The sequence below is a fragment of the Rhinichthys klamathensis genome, unplaced genomic scaffold (genome assembly GCF_029890125.1).
Source record: "Rhinichthys klamathensis goyatoka isolate OS25496 unplaced genomic scaffold, OSU_Roscu_1.1 h1tg000498l_1, whole genome shotgun sequence".
Lineage (NCBI taxonomy): Eukaryota > Metazoa > Chordata > Actinopteri > Cypriniformes > Leuciscidae > Rhinichthys > Rhinichthys klamathensis.
The window spans coordinates 243463-264590 of NW_026606981.1; the positions used below are offsets into that span (position 1 = coordinate 243463).

Here is a 21128-nt window from a genome sequence, read left to right on the forward strand (position 1 = left end):
AGCACGTCAGGATAACTTGAAAATTAAAGGCAGGTGTGTTTGATTAGGGTTGGAGATGAACTGTGCAGGACAGTCGATCGCCAGGAGCAGGATTGGGCACCCCTGGTTTAACCTGTCTTGTTTTGCCCCATCGTGGGTTTTGTTTTCTGTTTTGTCATCAATAAACCCCATTTTGAGTTATTTGCTGTCTGCGCTTGGGTTCGTTCCTCCAACCTCGTGACAGAAATCATTGAAATTAAGAGGGATAACCATAAAAACACTCTACCGCAGTATTAACAACTTACTGTAGTTACTCTTGGTCTCATGGTCAGTCTTCTGGATGGTTTCTCCCTGGTGCTCCACCTCACAACTGAACTAGTTGTCTTCTGGAAGGTCCCGTCCTCATTTGGCAGAAGCTCTCCAAGATCCACATCCTCATAGTGCTCCTGTCCATTTCTGAACCAGGTAATAGTCACTCCTGATGGGTAGAAACCTGTGGCATGACACTCTACTGGAGAAAAGAGACTCTCCTGTTACAGAGACACTTCAGGAGCTGAAAAAGATTGAGATAAATGTGAGGAAAATATTGAATACTTCAGATCAAATCATTAACATTTATCCATGATTAACTTTTTTGTGCTGAGTTTTTATGTTTTATATATAATGAAGCAATGTAGGAGAAAAGAAAGATGTGTTAATGACTTATTATTATAATAAATGGTTATATAATAAAATACTATATTAAAAAAAAAGATCTACGTGTTGAACAAAATGAATGTCTGAACAAGTACCTCTTATCTCTAAATCTGCTCTCTTTAACTTCAAGAACTCCTTCAGCCAGTAAACACATGATCATAGTATTGTTTCAGAAATTCAAGCTGTTCTCTGTCATTATTCCACTTCATCATTGTGGGAAATCCCAGTGCTACAGATGAGATGTATCTGTCCTCCTTCAGGTCCAGCGTCATATAATCTTCTCCATCATAACCGTACTGATCAAACCCATGTGAGTCTCCAGTGTTATCATATCCACAGCCATACATCCTCTGATACGTATGAACACCTGAAGAAGAAAAGGGATGTGGGAGAGAAAAAATTACAACATCTGCTCTTTTTAATGCACAATGTACTTTTTCACATTAAAAAATTTAGCATTAACCCCCTGGGGTCGGCTATCGCGCCGGCGCGATAGGCAGACTTTTTTTCTTATCAGTGCAAAAGAGACTCAAAATACTCTGTTGATTTTAATCTTACATGTAAGTGTTATACATCAGTCGATCCTGTTTAGTGTATATTATTTTTCTGTATACTCACAATAAAAACAAAGTGTTGTGCTTTTTGTCAAATGAAGAAAAATAAACATGATGCGAGTTTTGCCTTCTCTCTGTCAGTGCAGTCCATTCTGAAACGCGTCCGAAAAATTAACTCTAACTCTGCAAATACTTGTCACACAGGCACGAGAGATTTTTCTTTATGAAGCTTGAATTCTCTTCTTTTCAATGAAGTAATTTATATAAAAAACAAATATTCTCAGTTTATGTAATCTGTATGAAAAGAGAGTGCTGTCAGAATTTTTTTCCCCCAGCTCATTACACTTCATTACGCGTTAATCTGACACGCCCACGGAGAACGCGCGCTATTCAAACGCAAATGTAGAGGAAAGCCATGACAACGCCCACATCAGCCGTTCCACCGCGGCGGTAAAATGTGGGGTGTATTTGCTACCTTTTACCGCTAAGAGGCGCTACAATCATAGACTCTGAAAAGTGTTCGTTTATTCTCTCTAATGCGTAATCTGCTGCTCATTCAGAGCGATTGAAAGCTGGTAGCAGATGAATTCAACAAGTGAAACGTAGTTAAAATAATTCATTACCACAATACTGAAATTAGGCTGAAATACTGAAATGAAATTGAATAAATAATGAAAACATAAAACATTGCAATAAAAACATTTAGGCTACATCAATGAAGCTTTACAAAAGCATAAGACTTTAACTCTAACAGCGTACAAACGGTGGCTCAGTGATCAACGCATCAACACGAGCTTCAGGGAGCTTCAATCGACCCGAGATCGAATCTCAATGTGGCATACATGTTGTTAACCGATGTTGGCCAACAGCGTTTATATTTTACCTTCTTGATGCTTAAATAGCTAACTGTTTATAACTGTTTACTTATTTAAAGTCAAGAGTTTTGTTTAATTATCATTACAACATAAATTTGCTACATTCCAGTAGAACCGCAGCCGCTGCACAAAGGACACAAACTGATGAAGGAAGATTGTCAGCCGATTGCATCAGAAAATGAAAATGAAGAAGCTCGTCTTTAGTCTGCTAAATTATTGTGTAATGTAAAAGAACACTAAAATTACTTAAGTTTGAAACCAAGTTCGAACATTTCAAGGTTTAAATAAAGTGTTTTTTTTTATTTAAAACAGGGTTGCATCGGGTTTAGAGTTTATTTCTTTTGCGATGCAAAATAAGAAACACTAGGCTAATATTATTCTTGCGACATTTTAAATTTGTATTGCCAAATAAATGACATTAAACAATTAAAACAGTAGGCCTACAAAACGAAAATTGTCCAAAGCAACATAATTAAATTAAAACATGCGTTTTTCTTTGCCTCTCTCGCGCTGAATCTCTTTTTAACAAGTTTATTTAGTCTCCCTCGCTCTCCATATGAAAGAGGAACATTAACACCTAGGCCTATTGTCCTGCGCGCACAGCACTGAACTGTCCCCCAACCCCCCACAGGCTATCGGAGTCTGAGGCTGATTTAACACAAAGAGAAGTCGTAATTCACACTTAAATCGCTATTCTAGACAGTGTTGATAATGAAGGAATTAAATGATTTAAGTTACATGTAGCCTAGTGAATTTTCTGTCATAAAAGTTTATTACTAAATATTTCATTATTTCAATAATTGATGAAATAAAACTGGTTTGGGCCAGCTTTTTCCAAGCAAAACTAAATATAATCTGAAAAAACGCATGTTCATTTGTTGTCATGAACAAAATGTTCAACTTAATATTAAATTCTACAGGGATCTTTGGATCCTTTCAACCAGGCATGCAATTTGTGAATTAAGTTTTTATTATTTTTTTTATTATTCAAATAAATATCGAACCACGGTGCTTCGTGGTAATGCTGCTAAATTAAATAACATGTAGGCCTATAGAATAATTATGAACTTAAATGAAACAATATCGCAACATTTCGACAAATACATTATTTGATCTGTTTTTACATTTTAATTCAGGGCGATTTAGCCTGCTACATTTCATTAGAGCGAGATTTTCACCCTTGTCATTTTCTCATTGGGAAGCGCTTACATAGGCTACATGTTTGAGTAGATCCTCTGTACCTCTCGTTTTCATATGGATTACATAATCAGATAACATTTATTAGCCTGAATATTTAGACATTTAAAGGCATTAGACAGAGCCGATTTCTTATAGTGACTGAGCTGAAGTGGCTTTCGGTTCATTTTTGTGACGCGCAGTTCCCGGAGACAGAGACGACAGATAAACTTTTGTCGTTAGCAAAAGTTCGAATAAAACCCGATTTTAGAAAAATGCATAGGGCCACTCGGCGTGGTCTGCCAAAACACTTAATTATAAACTTCAATATTTCATTCAAAATAATCTCAAAACGCTTTGTGAAATTTTGAAAAGCCGTGCATGCATTAAGGCCACTTGAACTATGGACAACTGAAACGCTGGTTTTGATTTTATTGTTTATCGTTGTTTAAACGTGCTTGTTCTGTTGCATATCTCTATTTTATATTTGATATGGTCTATTGGTGAAGTAGCCTATAGCATTGATTACTGTGGAGGGAGGGGTGTGGGGATTCAAATAATTCAGCAGAAGCAGGGATGTTTAGACCAGAAGGAAATCCCCGTCCCCCTGGCAAATCACACTTTACTTAAAACCATGTTTTTAAAAACTCTAGGTTGTAGGGAATCAAAAAAATAATAATAATAGGCCTAATAAAATATATATATATATATATTGGCTATATATATAAAATTACTTTTTTTACAGAACTGCTTTTGAAATTACGATTGGCCTCATACGATTGGTACAGATGCAAAGTCGTTCTGTTGGATACTATTGTTCCTTAGTGTAAAATGGAAATGCATGGTAATTTTATTTTATAAATATAAGCAAAAAACTGTATGGTGTACCAGAGTTTTAGAGCTACACAAATCTCTCTGCATTAATAAATATAAAATTTACAATAGACCATGTTTGTTCGGGATTTGAACCCGTGTCATCTTGATGATCGAACCGTCAGTTCTACCACTCGGCTATGAATTTTCTCACTGAGAAATGCCCAAACGTTTGTTTGTCATGAGCGAGAAAACGTTTTGTCGTTAGCCTGTGAGTGTAGGCCTACTTTAGCCTACATGAATAAAAGTAGACCTTTTACAGTTTTAAAAGATGATATCTTATCTGTATGACCAACAATTACGCAGTAAGTTCTTTTAGCTGTTATGAGAAAAATAAATTCAAATGAACGCGCCGCCGCGTTTGTCAAACTCTAATTCAACATGCCAGAATAAAGCCAGATTTTAGAATAATGCATAGCCACTCGGCGTGGTGTGCCAAAATACCCTAATTATAAACTTCAATATTTCATTCAAAACCATCTCAAAACGCTTTGTGACATTTTAAAAAGCCGTGAATGTATTAAGGCCACTGGAACCCGGATCGTAACTGCAACGCGCTGCATGTCTCAATACAGGAGCAGAAGCGCTGGTTCAGATTGTATTGTTTGTTGTTTAAACGTGCATGTTGCATATTTAAAAATATTTGTTTAAAAATAAATGTTTGTTGTAGGCTTATTTGCAAATTACCATAACTTGTAGAATTTCATCCTTACTGTTAATTGACATTAGCCCCACTTACGTTTTGATAAATGTCCCTTTGCGCCACCTGGCGGTCATTTCGCGAACGACTTTGAAATGCGACTGGTTTATTTTTATTGTATTGGTCTACTTTAAAAAATAATACTTTATAAGACATTTATGGAAAAAGACTATTTTCTTTTCAAGATTCTGTAGAATGGCCCATATAGCATTTGACTAGAATTTGTTTCCAGGTATGACTAAAAATGTGCTTTTGGCTTTCATTTATATTTTGATTGTTTGTATATATATATATATATATATATATATATATATATATATATATATATATATATATATATATATATATATATATATATGTGTGTGTGTGTGTGTGTATATATATATATATATATATATTAGGGCTGTCAAACGATTAATTTTTTTAATCGCAATTAATCGCAGAAGCTTCATAGTTAACTGCGATTAATCGCGGTTTGAATTGCACGTGTAAAATTCTGTTATTTTGCATATCAAGGCAGTTCTAAGCCCATAATGTAGTATATCTTACCAGAGTTTTCATTGGGAATCAAAAGAACACATACAATTTCCTTTTTGACCTTTTTTTATTAAAAAAAAGGTGCAATGTAGACCAACTTCCAAATATTAGGAGGAATAAAGTAACGCAGTGCTTACTTTGAGAGATTACATTTATCAGGCCACTCTCATAAGCTACTTCAAAAATAAACAATAACATCATTAGCAAAACAATTCCTAGCTGGAAATAACAGCAATCAAGTGATATGTAACACTGGTAGGAAATTTCTAACTCGCGTTATGACAAACAGAACAGTCTAAAACATTGACGGCCACAGCGGGATATTTGTAACATTTTCTAGTTTTAAATGAAGAATGTCATCCTTGTAATTAACCTGTGCTGCACATGGATGAAAAAAAAAGTCCAAATGACAGTAAGATGAAATGAAAAATATTGCATGATTGGACATGAGATTCAGAACTATTTGAGTTCTAAGTTGTCTCTCCTATTTATTTTCTTTAACCCAATTGCTAATACACACCAGTCTGTTGACATTAGCAGTGGACAGTGCTGCTCTCTTTTTTTGCAAGATGTGACCAGAGAGTGAGAACAGTCTTTCACACGGTACCGTTGTTGCAGGTGTAGCCAGATATTTTTGTGCTAGAGGTGCCAAGGTTGGGTAGGCCCTTGCGTGTCCAGACCACCATTCCAATGGACAGTCATCGATGGAGATGCTGGGCTCACCTCTGTACCGATCCACAGACGTGTCAGATGCTGGGTCTTCTTCGTCATCTGAATCTGATGCAGCAGCTAACAGAAAGTGCATCTTCTTTTTAGGTGGACCTGGCTCAGGTTCTCTACGAGGCTCAGGTTGCTGGGCACTCTCCTCTTTAATCAACTTCCAGACTTCCTCCCTTTCAGATCTGGGAAGGCATTTCAGATCCTTAAATCTGGGGTCAAGCGCTGTTGCCACTTTCAACCACTGGAGATTGGTGCTTTGTTTTCGCTTTGATAGGTCAGATGTGAAGGCCGCTTTAAACCGGAGCACATAACCTGGATCATCGTCAGAAGCAGTCATCAACCGGAACAAATGACACAGTGCAGGCAGGACCACGGAGCAGGATATGTACTGTTCTCCTCCTAAAAGCTCAGTCACATACCTGCCAAGAAACATAAAGTGCAATCAATGACCAGTAATAAAAAAAAAAAAAACAAAAAAAAAAGGATGAAGTTAAGCTCCAGTGAAATAAAATTCTAAAAACGAAATTTTTAGAGCATGTGTGTAGTAGGCCTTCCTCCTCTTCATCTTACAGTGCTTTTCATATTCATATAACCAATGTTTAAAGCTACAAAAGCAGCAGCATCTAATTTTAGCAATAACTAAATGATTAAAGAGAGACTAATAAATCAGTCACATTTTAATTTTCAACAAAACAAATTCAAAATATTTACCTGCATGGTTCAAGGAGTGTTTCAAGCTTTTCGATCTTCTCCAGTTCTGCATTAGTCAGCATGGCTGGTGTGCCTCTTTGTTGATGGAGTTCAAGTGTAGCCTTGACAAGGTCCTTGTTTCTCAGAAGCCGGGTGATCATGCTGAGAGTGGAGTTCCACCTGGTGGAAACATCTTGGATGAGGGGCTCCTGTGGCTGTCCCAACTTCTCTTGTTGTGCTCGCAATTCAGCTGCATTTGCTGGACTATGCTTAAAATGTCCAACCAATTTGCGGCATTTTGCCAAGACATTCTCAAGACCACTGTCACGGAGTGACATTGTGATCGATCGCTGTAAACTGTGCGCAACGCACGGCATGTGCTCGTATGGCAGGAGTCTTGCTGCTGCTGTCATATTACGGGCACTGTCGGTGCCAATTGTTGTCACCTTCCCCGCAATTTCCCACTGCTCTGCAACTTCAGAAAATTGTTCGGCACATGTTTCTGCAAAGTGCCGTTCTTCTGAGTGTTTAACCGTTAAAGCAAACGAATGCAACTTCCAGTCAGCGTCTATATGGTGTGCAGTAACTCCAAGATAATTCTGGTTTCTTACTGACGTCCAATGATCCCCGGTTAATGCCACAGCATTTGCATTTCGCAGGAGATTGATTTTAGATTGTTTCTCAGCTTCATAAAGCTCCTCTATGCGAGCAACAATTGTTCCCCGCGATGGTAACATGTAAGCCGGTTCAGAACTTGCCAACCTGATTACATCCCTGAGACCCGAATCTTCAACAATGTTGACTGGTCTGCAATCAGTTGCCACCCATCTGGCGATCGCTGTGGTTAACTTATTTTCATCCAAGGGTCTGCTGCGACGCCCGCACTCAGGAATAGTTCTTTGGCGAGGCTGCGGGTGGCTTGGCGGGGAGGCGTCAGGTGAAACACCGGGGTGTTTCGCCTGGAGGTGGTAACTTAGACTTGACGTGCTCCGATGGTAGCTGAACTCCTTGAAACAAATGCTGCATTGTACCTTAGTGTTGTCAACGGAACCGTCTGTTTTTTTTTTAAAGTTAAACAGGCTGTTTAAAAATCCGGTCGTACTTTTTCTATCCATCACTTTTTACCGCTTCACAAACCAAAGGGGCTGACTACGGGCTAATCAAAGGGACAAAAAGGCGTTCCTTGAAATGCGATTAAAAAAAATAACGCGTTATGGATTTTTTTTAACTAATCGCGATTAATGCATTAACGCTGACAGCCCTAATATATATATATATATATTTAGGCTATATATATACAAGAAAGAATGCAATGACAATATATATATATATATATATATATTGTCCTTGCATTATTTCTTGTGTGACACCCCTGAATGAAAGGCTCATTATTATGTAGGGTCACTGTCTGAGAACCACTTAATATTCATGATAGGGGTTGGGCCGTTCCGCCCATCTGCATATTGCCTTGGCAAACAAAAAAATGTTTTTCACAATTTAAAACAATCTATTGGTTTATGTGAATGATTAGGAAGGATGATTTTCAGATCATTTTGAAGCCAGAACTCGAAGCGTCAACATCCATTTGTCAAAAGTCTTGTGGACACATATTTAGTATTTGTTTTGTGGTCTTATTTCAGCAGCTTTCATTTTAATTTTTTTCAATAACCACGCATAAACAATATTCTCTTAAAAATACAAACAATGTACATACAAGTTGCTCACAGATTATGGTAGCCCTGTTTGTGCTATATAGAGTGAATTTACACCTTTGCCATTAACATGTTTATAAATAACTGAAAAAAGCACAAATGTAAGGGCATCACAGAACATCCAAATGGCCCCAAAAACACCTCAGACCCCAGAGGGTTAAGCCTTTTTTTCTCACCATCTGACTGATTGAATCGCTGCATTAGAAAATTAATGTTGATTTTGTAGATCTGCTGAACTTCTTCTCTGATCTCAGTGTCTTCTTTCCACAGTTCTGTAGATGCAAACTCCTTCATCCAGTCCTGTTTAGGAATCAGCTTCTTTATATTACTGTCATAATAATTAGAGATGCACCGATTGATCGGCTGGTGACCGGAATCGGCCGGTTTTCACGTGATCGGCCATGATCGGCGACCGGCCGGTCAGTCTGACATAATCCGATTTTATGCCGGTCAAATGCACTCGGGCGCCGCATGATTAACATCGCGCAACATCAGCATTACGTGCACACGAAACGCGCACATGTAGGAAACCTCATGAATTACGGCCGTTTCACACCGCAAGCGGGAGCAGCGCGTTTTATTTTTGTTTGGCGTGCATGTTAATCAATGAGTGCATTCACACCGGGAGCCGGAGAAGCGCGTGAGGGTCGCGTGAGCAACAGTGAAGCGCGGGCTTCAGCGCCGATCGAGTCCATTTTTGCTGCGCTCAATTTAAGTGAAAGCTCACTTTTGATGGACAAAATAAATATGATTTCATCCAAAAAGTGCCCAAAATGCACAGAATTTGCATGTCTGTTGTGCTTTAACAAGAACTGAAGTAGGCTAGGCTATGTCAGAAAGAAAATGAAGAGACAAAAATATTTATAGAAAATTTACCCATTTAAACTTGTTTTTATTATTTCCCAATCGTTTCCCTGGACATGCCCCACTTGTCCTGTTTAGCTTGGCTGGACATGTGCCAGATGAGAGAAGAACTGTGTGAGAAATAAACCTTGCCATTGATGTACAAGTGATTGCAATAGGCCTGTGTGTGTGTGTGTGTGTGTGTGTGTGTGTGAGAGAAATATCTTTATACTAAATATCAAATTGTTTTAGTTGGATATTGGATGTGAAAAGGAAATGGTTCTTCCATAACACTGCACTTTAGATGTGTGTGAATTTCCCACACCAGGAGTAATTTATATAGTTCTATTTTGTAGCGATTATCTGTTAAAAAAAATGTTCTATTCTATTAAAGAGAAGATAGAAAATAAATATTTGTGTGTGCTGTAAAGTGGTTTGAAAAAATTTAATCGGAATCGGCTAAAATCGGTATCGGCAGGTCAAACTCGAGGAAAAATCGGAATCGGGATCGGCCTAGAAAATTGGAATCGGTGCATCTCTGATTATAATCAATCTGATGATCATCCAGTGTCGTTACAGCAGAAAACTCTGGAGTTCCTTCAATCGTCTGTCCATTTATTCCAGTGTATGTGGTCATAAACCTCTGATACTCTAAACTAACATTAAACAAAACAAAGTCATAAAGATATCAAACATGATTAAACACCACATACAGTTTCATCCTCCAAATGAATATTAATTGATTTTTTTTTTTTTTTGGTCATCAGATGGAGTTTTTCGGTTCCTTGCCACTGTTGCCTTTGGCTTGCTCAGTTGGGGATATTCAAATTAAATGACCCATCATACCACTGATCAGCTCTACCAAACTTGGATGTGTTTTTCCAGTAATAAACAAGCACTGTTAAGTTGTTTTGATTGATACTGTGAACCAGCTTTGATACAATCTGTATCGTGAAAAGCGCTATATAAATATATTTGACATGACTTGAATTTGAGACTAATCCCAACTGAAATTCTTAGCTTACTTTTTATATACTTTTATATAATTAAATCTGTTCTATTAAAAATTTTACGTCTCTTCAACACACGGAAGTAGCTGAAGGCCATGCTGACGGAGAATACATCATTCAATTTAAATTGCAAAATGAATCTCACTTGAATAAACAAAAGGAACATAGATGAATAAAATGAACTTCATTGCAGATGAAAATCCATGTATTTGACTGACAGTTTTTTGTGTAGTCGTCGAAAAGCATTGTAAAAACTCTTTAGCCTTTGCCACATCTGAATCAACAGGTATAACCAGTTATTGAGCGAGTTACGACAACCTACGAATACAAGTTTCCTCCCTACACTTCCGTATTATGGCTGTTTCTCTCGAGCTGCAGTGATTACAGTTCAGTAACCAGTTTTACCTGTTGATACAGATGCACCAAAGGCTAAAGAGTTTTTACAGCGCTCTTCTGTAACTACACAAAGATTTCTGGGTCAGAATTAATGATTTTCATCCATAATGAAGAAGTTCATCATTTTCTTCCTCGTTGTAGGCCTACCTTTGGTTTACTCAGGTGAGATTAATTTTGTAAAGTCATTTAAATGATGAATTCTCGGTCAGCAAGGCGTTCATCTACTTCCGTGAGTTGAACTGACGGAAAATAAGATGTTTTAAATCTGATATGTAATATTTTCTCAAATATCTTTTATAATAGCCAGGCTCATAGAACTACCCAGCTAACAGAATTTTGTTATCAGAACGTTCTCCAAATATTCAGTGTTGGTTCTGGGAACGTGAAAAATGTCCAGTTTTCTTGACGTTAGAGGAACGTGTTTTAAAAGGTATAATGTTCCTCAAACGTACTTTAAACGTAATTTTCGATTAAAAAATTCAACGTGATAGTAATGTTGATTTCTAACATTCCAAGAACATAAAAATGTCCAGGTTCCTGAATTTTGCTACACAGCAAAAACTCCAGAGTGTTAAAGTGTTAAAATGTGAGTGTTAAATTAACACTGAAGAGTGTTAAAGTTAATGTGCTATTTAAGTTATTGATTGAGTGATGATTGAGCATTATTGAAGACACCTGATGATAACAAGCAGAATCACTGAAGAAGAAAACTCAAATTGTAGTCAACATCATGGAGATCAGTGCTTGGTTTAGTTGGGCAGTTGACCTTTACATGTTTAACTTTAGATTTTGTTTGGCTGCTGTACATGAGTTATGACAGCCAGATGAACAAAGAGAAAAGGTGATCTGATGGTGTTGGTTATGTTATAACGTGATCATAATTTCACTTTCGTATGACCTGAATCACTGAACTCAAGTAGTCCTAATCTCTGATTAGAATGTATATTGGTCATTACAGATTCAAAGTGATTCAACTTTATAAATTCCAGGTTGTTCAATATAATCTAAATGATTTCTTAAAAGTTGTTCTGATAAAAAAAAAAAATCTCTCTTTCAGGCACACACAGACATATAGATTCAGTGTATGAATCTCAACAATGGTGACAAAAAGAATATTCGATTAGGAAAAGGACATTCCTAAGACAATTCAGATCATAATTTATTCATACCGCAATGTATGATGGGAGCTATGAATGAGTTTTGATTGGTGGCACCCAGAATGCACTGCAACGTGCTTTATTATTGTCACCATTGTTGAGAATCACAGGCTGATTATTGATATCTGTGTGTCCAAACAAATTTCCAGTTTCAACGACTTTTGATCAGAACAACTTTTAAGAAATCTTTTGGATTATATTGAAAAATCGGGATTTTATGCTGTTAACTCACTTTGAAACGATAATGACCAATCTACATCTATGTCAGAGTTTAGGACTAAATGAGTTCGGTGATTCAGGTCATATGATTGTGAAATTATGATCACGTTAACATAACCAACACCATCAGATCACCTTTTCTCTTTGTTCATCTGGCTGTCATAACTCATGTACAGCAGCCAAACAAATTCTAAAGTTAAACATGTAAAGGTCAACTGCCCAACTAAATCAAACACTGATCCCCATAATGGTGACTAACTTTGATTTTTCTTCTTCAGTGATTCTGCTTTTTATTATCAGGTGTCTTCAATAATGCTCAATCATCACTCAATCAATAACTTAAATAGCACATTAACTTTAACACTCTTCAGTGTTAATTTAACACTTTAACACTCTTGAGTTTTTGCTGTGTAGTAACATTCAGGAAACTGGACATTTTTATGTTCTTGGAATGTTAGAAATCAACATTACTATCATGTTGAATTTTTAATAGAAAATTACGTTTAAAGAACGTTTGAGGAACATTATACCTTTTAAAACACGTTCCTCTAACGTCAAGAAAACTGAACATTTTTCACGTTCCCAGAACCAACACTGAATATTTAGAGAACGTTCTTATAACAAAATTCTGTTAGCTGGGTAGTTCTTATTGTTTCTGTCCTGGGCTGAAAAGCAGGATTTATTTGTTGAAGCTACACTGAAATCGTTTCAGTATTTTCTAATGGCGTCGTCGATCTGTGTGACGCAGGCTGGTCAATTTAAACAGCAAAACTATAACAAGTCTGATTATAGTCCTGTATGAATGACTAAAGTTATGCACATTTTGTAGCTAAATGAAAGAAAATACTTCCTCTGCGGGTGTTCTGTGAAAGATACACTAGTTATCTGTGCAAAAGTTATTGATTTGAAATGAAAGTTGCGCTCATCTTGTCCTCCCTATAGTGCCGTAAATCCGAGTAAAACGGCTTCTGGAACAAGAACAATTGTAGGGCGATTAAAGATTACGAACAAATGTGCACAGATAAATAAATCATTTATAATAAATAATACAAAATTATATTAAAAAAAACAAGAATTGCACATTTTGATTTCATAGTGAATTAAAAGGAAAAAAACTGAATGAAGTGTCTCGGTTACTAATAGTAATTTGATTTATGACACTGTATTTGTGTGTATTTACCAGTTTGGGAGCTTTGTGTTGTGTTTTTAGTGTTGTTGAATGTGTGTTCAATGTTTGTTCAGAGTTACACCGGTTTATGACCACATACACTGCAATAAATGGAAGGATGATTGAAGGAACTCCAGAGTTTTTTGCTGTAACGACACTGGATGATCAACGGATTGATTATTATGACAGTAATATAAAGAAGCTGATTCACAGACAGGACTGGATGGTGGAGTATGCATCTAGAGAACTGTGGACAGAAGACACTGAGATTAGAAAACATGTACATCAGATCTACAAAGACAACATTCCTATTATAATGCAGCGATTCAGTCAGACACATGGTGAGAGAGAAAATACAGTTATTCCCCGATAATAAGCTGCATTGCTGTATAGAGTCCAATAGTCTGGTTCTGAAAGTAAAAACTCCATTCATTTTCTTCATAATTTTTACTTTTATTTTTAACTATATATTTTAAACCGTTAAAGACAAGCCTACTGTGAACTGAGGTTGGTAATCGATGGTATTTATGTATGCTGAAGCTGCCAGCCCGCATTCTTTCAATTTTTTTTTTTTAAATAATCAAAGGAATGTATGTTGAAAACTACATTACCCATGATGCTGTACAGAAAATTCAACCAATCAGTCGAAACAAGCAAAACACCCCATAATAACTTGTTAGCCCCGACCACTAATACAATATTTCAACTCAAATCAATATTTCATGTCTAATTATATACTTGAGAGGCAAGTAGGTGTGTAATAAATGGGATAATGTAAATCCATCCAGTCAGTTGTTATCACAAAATAAACCCTGACAGGGTGATCAGGAGGAGTCTTGTATCACTCTGAAGGAGTTTATTTGTACATCATCTCTTACTTACACTTCATTTATAAAATCAAAAAGTTAGCTTGTATGTAAAAAAAAAAGAAGAAGAACAGTATCCCACTCTCTCTTCCAGGTGTTCATACGTATCAGAGGATGCATGGATGTGATTATGATGATGAGACTGGAGACTCACATGGGTTTGATCAGCACGGTTATGATGGAGAGGATTTCATCTCACTGGACCTGAAGGAGGGCAGATATAATGCATCTGTACCACAGGCCCATCCTACAGTCATGATGTGGAATAATGACAGAACACAACTTAGATTCTTACAAGAATACTATAATTATGAATGTGTTTACAGGCTGAAGGAGCTCTTACATTTGTCTAAAGCTACTTTTGAGAAAACAAGTACAGTATCAGAGTTACCAGATGATTATTTATTTCGGTCAAACTTTAGTTTAGGGTCCAATTCTCACTATTAACTATGACTTTTGCCTCAATAAACTCATAATTACGTATTATTAATAGTAAGTAAGGTTGTTAAGTTTAGATATTAAAGGATGTAGAATCATGCAGAATAAGGCATTAATATGTGCTGATATAATTCCTAATAAACAATATACTAGTAATATACATGCCAATAAGCAACTAGTTAATAGTGAGAATTGGACTCTAAACTATAGTGTGACCATTTTTCTTGCATGTGCAGATCCAGATAAACCATGTTTTATCAGACAGCTTGATAAATCTATGCAGCTACGTTCACACCGGACGCGAATAGCGCGTCAAATTCGCGCCTACCGCGTCTAGTTATACGCTTGACCACTTTGAATCCATTCGCGCGTCAAGAGCGAAATTGACGCGCGTAAAAAACAAAACTTTGAAGCGAAATTTACGCGCGTCAGAATCGAAACCCGTTGGCGGCCATCTTTTTTTATGTTGATCGAGCATTCATCGAGAGAGTCACCACTCTGTATTTGCTCTGAATAGCATATATTCTGAATACGAGAGCAGAACGGCGGCGTAGGGGTCATCGTCGCCGTATTTGTGTCCACCAGACCCTTCAAAGGCGAACCCAGTGTGGCGAGTTTCACCATTTGCTCGCTCCAGGAGCTGCGCCTGGATGACGGCCGCTGTCAGCGGTACTTCCACCTGTCCCGCGCCCAGCTTGATGACCTGTTGTCCCGCATCGGAGCGAGGATCACCCTTGCCCTCATCCACCTAATTTGTCATTTATTTTTGTTTTGATGATAAATGGAGCCAGCCTCCAAAAGTGATTAATCTGTCTTGTGATTTTTCTCTCTCTCACACACATCACTGTCCAGACACGAATGTTGGTTGTCTTTACATTATAATAATATTTCATATAGGCCTAATCTAGATATGGAATAAATAGCATTCAATACAAAATGAAAATGTCTCATAGGCCTATATTGAAATCAAGTTTTATGTGATAAAATATTTGCTTTGTTGTGCATTAGAACTACATTAGAACCACCGTCAAATTACAAAATAATTTATTGAAGCATCCAGATACTTCACCACGTGACAGCAGCAAGCAGCTAGGTACCTGATTGGTTGACGCGGCGCGAATTGACGCAGAAGTTCAGATTTTTCAACTCGGGCGGCAGACGCGAATTCGCGTCAAACGCGTGAATGCACAAAATGCACCATTCGCGCGTCACGCGCCAGACGCTCAATTCGCGCCTTTCACGCGAACTTGATGCGCGAATGAGGCGTATTCGCGTCTACCGCGCCGCGCTCTACGCCTCATTCGCGCCGCAGGAATTTATTACGCGCGTAACGCGTCTTTGCATTGACTTAACATTGAAATCACTCGCGCCGGACGCGAATAGCGCGTCAAATTCGCGCCTACCGCGTCTAGTTGTACGCTTGACCACTTTGAATCCATTCGCGCGTCACGAGCGAAATTGACGCGCGTAAAAAACAAAACTTTGAAGCGAAATTTACGCGCGTCAGAATCGAAACCCGTTGGCGGCCATCTTTTTTTATGTTGATCGCGCATTCATCGAGAGAGTCACCACTCTGTATTTGCTCTGAATAGCATATATTCTGAATACGAGAGCAGAACGGCGCCGTAGGGGTCATCGTCGCCGTATTTGTGTCCACCAGACCCTTCAAAGGCGAACCCAGTGTGGCGAGTTTCACCATTTGCTCGCTCCAGGAGCTGCGCCTGGATGACGGCCGCTGTCAGCGGTACTTCCGCCTGTCCCGCGCCCAGCTTGATGACCTGTTGTCCCGCATCGGAGCGAGGATCACCCTCGCCCTCATCCACCTAATCTGTCATTTATTTTTGTTTTGATGATAAATGGAGCCAGCCTCCAAAAGTGATTAATCTGTCCTGTGATTTTTCTCTCTCTCACACACATCACTGTCCAGACACGAATGTTGGTTGTCTTTACATTATAATAATATTTCATATAGGCCTAATCTAGATATGGAATAAATAGCATTCAATACAAAATGAAAATGTCTCATAGGCCTATATTGAAATCAAGTTTTATGTGATAAAATATTTGCTTTGTTGTGCATTAGAACTACATTAGAACCACCGTCAAATTACAAAATAATTTATTGAAGCATCCAGATACTTCACCACGTGACAGCAGCAAGCAGCTAGGTAGCTGATTGGTTAACGCGGCGCGAATTGACGCAGAAGTTCAGATTTTTCAACTCGGGCGGCAGACGCGAATTCGCGTCAAACGCGTGAATGCACAAAATGCACCATTCGCGCGTCACGCGCCAGACGCTCAATTCGCGCCATTCGTGCGAACTTGACGCGCGAATGAGGCGTATTCGCGTCTACCGCGCTGCGCTCTACGCCTCACCCCTCATTTACACTGCACACGTCTGCGGCGCGTTACGGCTGCGACACGGCTACCGGAGCTGATCGCGGCCATCCTAGTCAATGCGTGTGTTTACACCGGCCGCGAAGCGGCGCGTTTCAGAAGCTTCCCAGAAGCGGCTCTCCGCGCCGCTTCGCTAAATATAGGCGCCTAGTCTATTTTTGACGGACACCGCGTCCAAGCCGCACCGTAAATACAAAATAAAAGTAAAAAAACACTGTCAATTTCATAATAAACACCCTGTGCAGAATCCCAATTGTATTACACACCAATATATCCTTGGTAAAATCCATAGACTGTAGGTAGACACACAAAAATCAAGAAAAACCACGCCGGACAGGCAAATCACGTGGTCTCGCGCATCCAGTCGCTTCGCTTCTGAAATGCTCCTGGTGTGAGTTGGCACTGTGTGAAGGACGGAATAAAACTGTGTTGCAGCCGTAATGCGCCGCAGACGTGTGCAGTGTAAATGAGGGGTTATTCGCGCCGCAGGAATTTTTTACGCGCGTAAAGCCTTGTTTATACTCGACGCGTCCGCAAGAGCGCGAAGGTCCGCGAGGCAAAAATGACGTCATTGCGGTGTGGGCGGTCGTGCGCGTTGGGTGCGCAAGACCCCATTTCGCCTGGCGGTGTGCACGGCACTTTTTGTAACATCGCGTGCGGCGCCGCATCCGAAGATGAACGACTTCGAGCCGAATCTGGCCGAACTGGTACATCTGTACCAGCATGTTTATGATCCTTCTATACACAGAGACATTTGCATTGATGGGCGACCATAAAAGCCTCTCATTTTGTGAATAGGAATACATTTGCATTAAGCACCCAGTTTGCACTTGTCTAAACTGCTTATATTTACAAAATAAGCCTACAATAGCAGAAGTAAGCCCTGCTGATGAAATTAAAGTTTAAACACTCTTCAATAAGGCTTCAGTTGTTTAACTAGTTTACATGCAGTGAAAGTACAATAAACCTACTGCATTTATTACTCTTTTTATATGAATCAGCAATTAATAAACTACTAATAAACGGCAAACTACTTCTTCACTGCTGATTCCTGGTGTTTTAGAGGAGAAATACTCCGAGTCGCCCCCTGTCGTTTCACAGAATAGCACAACGGCGAGCGCGTCAAGTATAAACGCCTCGTCCGTTTTTGGAGAGGTGCGCGCGCAGACAGCGGAGACTCGCGCTCGTGCGGACGCGTCGAGTAAACAAGGCTTAACGCGTCTTTGCATTGACTTAACATTGAAATCACTCGCGCCTGACGCGCTATTCGCGTCCGGTGTGAACGTAGCATTAGAGATTGTTAAACTGTGATAAGTATAGAGTGCATTTGTTTCTTTCTCTGTTCTCAGTTTTGTTCCCTGTTCTGTGTTTACTTCTAGAGCCTCCTGAAGTGTCTCTGCAGAAGAAAGAAGACTATTACACATGTCACGTCACAGGCTTTCGCTTCAGAAACACAAGCATCTCATGGAGGAAGAATGGACAAGCTATGAGCGATTATAGTACATTAGTGGAGTCTGGAGACACACTTCCAAATGAGGACGGGACCTTCCAGAGGACTGTTACCCTGTATGTCCTTCCAGACGAATGGAAGAAGAACCGGTACAGCTGTGTGGTCAAGCACAAGAGTTTGACTGAGACAATCCAGAAGTTTCTGATGGTAAATAAGACCAAGTGGAACAGTAAAAACCTGGCTAATTTTTCTACATGTATATTTTACTTACTTTAGAGGCCAAACACATGAAAATTTACTGTTTTCTGTTGTTATTCTTAGGTTTGTTTTTGTTGTATTGTTTTTTTTTTACAATATTCATTGTGTTTTTCATTCATTCATGTGTGTGTTTCTCTGTGTGTTCAAGCATCCTCATATGCTGCCTACGCTTGGTCTCATTATCGTGGTTATTATAAATATTGTAGTTATTCTTCACTGGACTGAACGAAACTCTGGAACTCGAAGCTCGTAAGTACTAATGACCTGTTGTGAGATATAATTCCCATCATATAAGTGCAAATGTTTTACATGTGTTTCTGTGTGTGGCGATACAGTGAAGAAGAGTGCAGTGAATGTGAACCTGTTGCTGTTTTATCAGTTCTGTCATGTTTTTATTCTCTAAAACGATCAACCTATAAGAATTCTGTTGGTGTTGGTGTGTGTGTGAAATCATATGTGAATCCCTTGATAATGTTCTTTAAAATTCATTAAAGCATATTACACCTGTTTATCTCTCTTCACAGACCGCAAGAAAGACGATCATATATTTCAAAACTAAACAGAACAGAGAAGAACAGGCACCGGAAGAGGCTATTGTAGGATTTTATAAATGGTGGAGCACAGCGAGGAGCGGAGCGAAAATATTAAGCAAATATTAAGCACGATTTAGAAAAATCTTTGCAATGCCCATGTGCCCTAGATGGTATTAAATGTGGCACTGAACAAAAGCCTGAAAGTCATTTTGTATTTTACATGGACAGGACCACACAGTTGTGTTCTAATGTGACACTCACAAAATAAGTTTTGTTGAGATTATTACTTTTTGTTTTCTTTCCTTCTATATACAATAGTATTTTATTTTGATTTATGTAATTTAATATTAATGAGAGGGTGCCTCCGTCATGCAGTGCGCGCTCCACACTTCGCACAAACCCTTGGATATACGTCAAAATCTTGTGTTTATTTGTGATTATCTAAGCCCTGAATTATTATTGTCTAACCTGTATTATGAATGACATTTGACGAATTGCTTTGTTCCTTTTTTGGATAAAAGTGCCTTCTAAATATGTAGCCTAATAAATGTAGCCTAATAAATGTAATAGGCTATAATAATAATTATTATTATTTGCGTGTATAACTATAAATGACTTCACTTAAGACAGTAATATGTTTATCATAAAATAATTGATGAATGTACTATTTTTATATAACCTTTTACAGTTTTGGAAAATGAGTTTGTGTTATTTTTCTTTTTTTGTATGAGAAGTCTTTTTTTGCTATTCTATTATAGCCTAGGGCCGGCCCGTGGCATAGGCGGTATAGGCAAATGCTAAGGGCGCCACCACTCAACAGGGGCGCCAAAATGAGTGAACGAGTGAAATTTTTTTATTTTTTTATTTTTACTAATACTATTTTAAAACCATTAATTCGAAATACTACAAAATAAAGCAAACCAACTCCACAAAAACTTAACTAAGTCCCCGGTCCAGCGCATCAATTTTCCTCCGCCCAGCGAGCGCTTGAAGTGCGTCAGAAAGAGAGCGCCCGCGATCAGTTTACTGTTGGTCATTTGTTGTGTAGCGTCGCCCCTCGCCGCATCCAATTGACAGCATTGCTTTCGTTTGAGGGCGCTTAACACACTCAAGCACTAGAAACGGGCCTGGCAGCTCGAGCCAGCTCGAGACACGGTGAAAGTTACCTCATTGACGGATGGCCGAATTTTCATGACACATTGAAATTAGCATTATAGCCTGCGATACAGTGCCAAAGAGAAGAGGCTACAAGGGGATAAAGACAGAGGTAAAGTGATGTAATGAATGAACAGTTTATCTAATTGCATAGTAGTAAGATACTATAATTTAATGGCAGTTATTTTTACCTTATAACTTTATGCTAACAGTAGTTCTGAGTTCTTCAGAGCCCCCAGACAATGCGATTTGTAACAATCATGTCAGTCTTTTTTAGACGCATTTACTATCACTTTTATTAATTAATGTTTTACTATACAGTTGTGCAGTTTTAAGGGGGATACATGGCATTTTTTCAAATTTATTTGCCAAAATTATTAACGATATTTATAGGCTATAGGTTTATTATGTTTTATGTAAAATTCACATTAAAGAAGACATTTTGCAGTTTCATTCATGTTGAAAACATGAACCGTGCCATAATTTAGTGGAAGATTGCTGCCATCAACTCCCAAACAAACACTTTTGCTAGTGCTCAATGAATAGTTTGTGCATGAATGACATTTGGACGATGACATCACTGTTTTATCCAGAGCAAGCTATATATAAATTAGATAAATTAATATTTTTTTACAACAAAATAAACCATCACTGAACATACTTAAGCTTGATTATGACACTATTTTTTTTCTAGATCTGCTGTAAAGGAGAAGCAAACTTTGTTGC

The 21128-nt window shown here is 38.4% G+C and overlaps 1 protein-coding gene and 1 pseudogene across 1 annotated transcript; both read right to left on the reverse strand.

Moving 5' to 3' along the window:
• Window positions 1-157: 157 nt before the first annotated feature.
• On the reverse strand, window positions 158-16308 carry LOC130072599 (major histocompatibility complex class I-related gene protein-like; annotated as a pseudogene).
• Window positions 5846-8061, reverse strand: LOC130072603 (E3 SUMO-protein ligase ZBED1-like). Its single transcript, XM_056237785.1, has 2 exons — window positions 6822-8061; window positions 5846-6529 (listed from the first exon to the last, which is right to left on the reverse strand). The coding sequence occupies exons 1-2, from the start codon at window positions 7913-7915 to the stop codon at window positions 5875-5877; spliced, it is 1749 nt and encodes a 582-aa protein (XP_056093760.1). The 5' UTR covers window positions 7916-8061; the 3' UTR covers window positions 5846-5874.
• Window positions 16309-21128: the final 4820 nt, after the last annotated feature.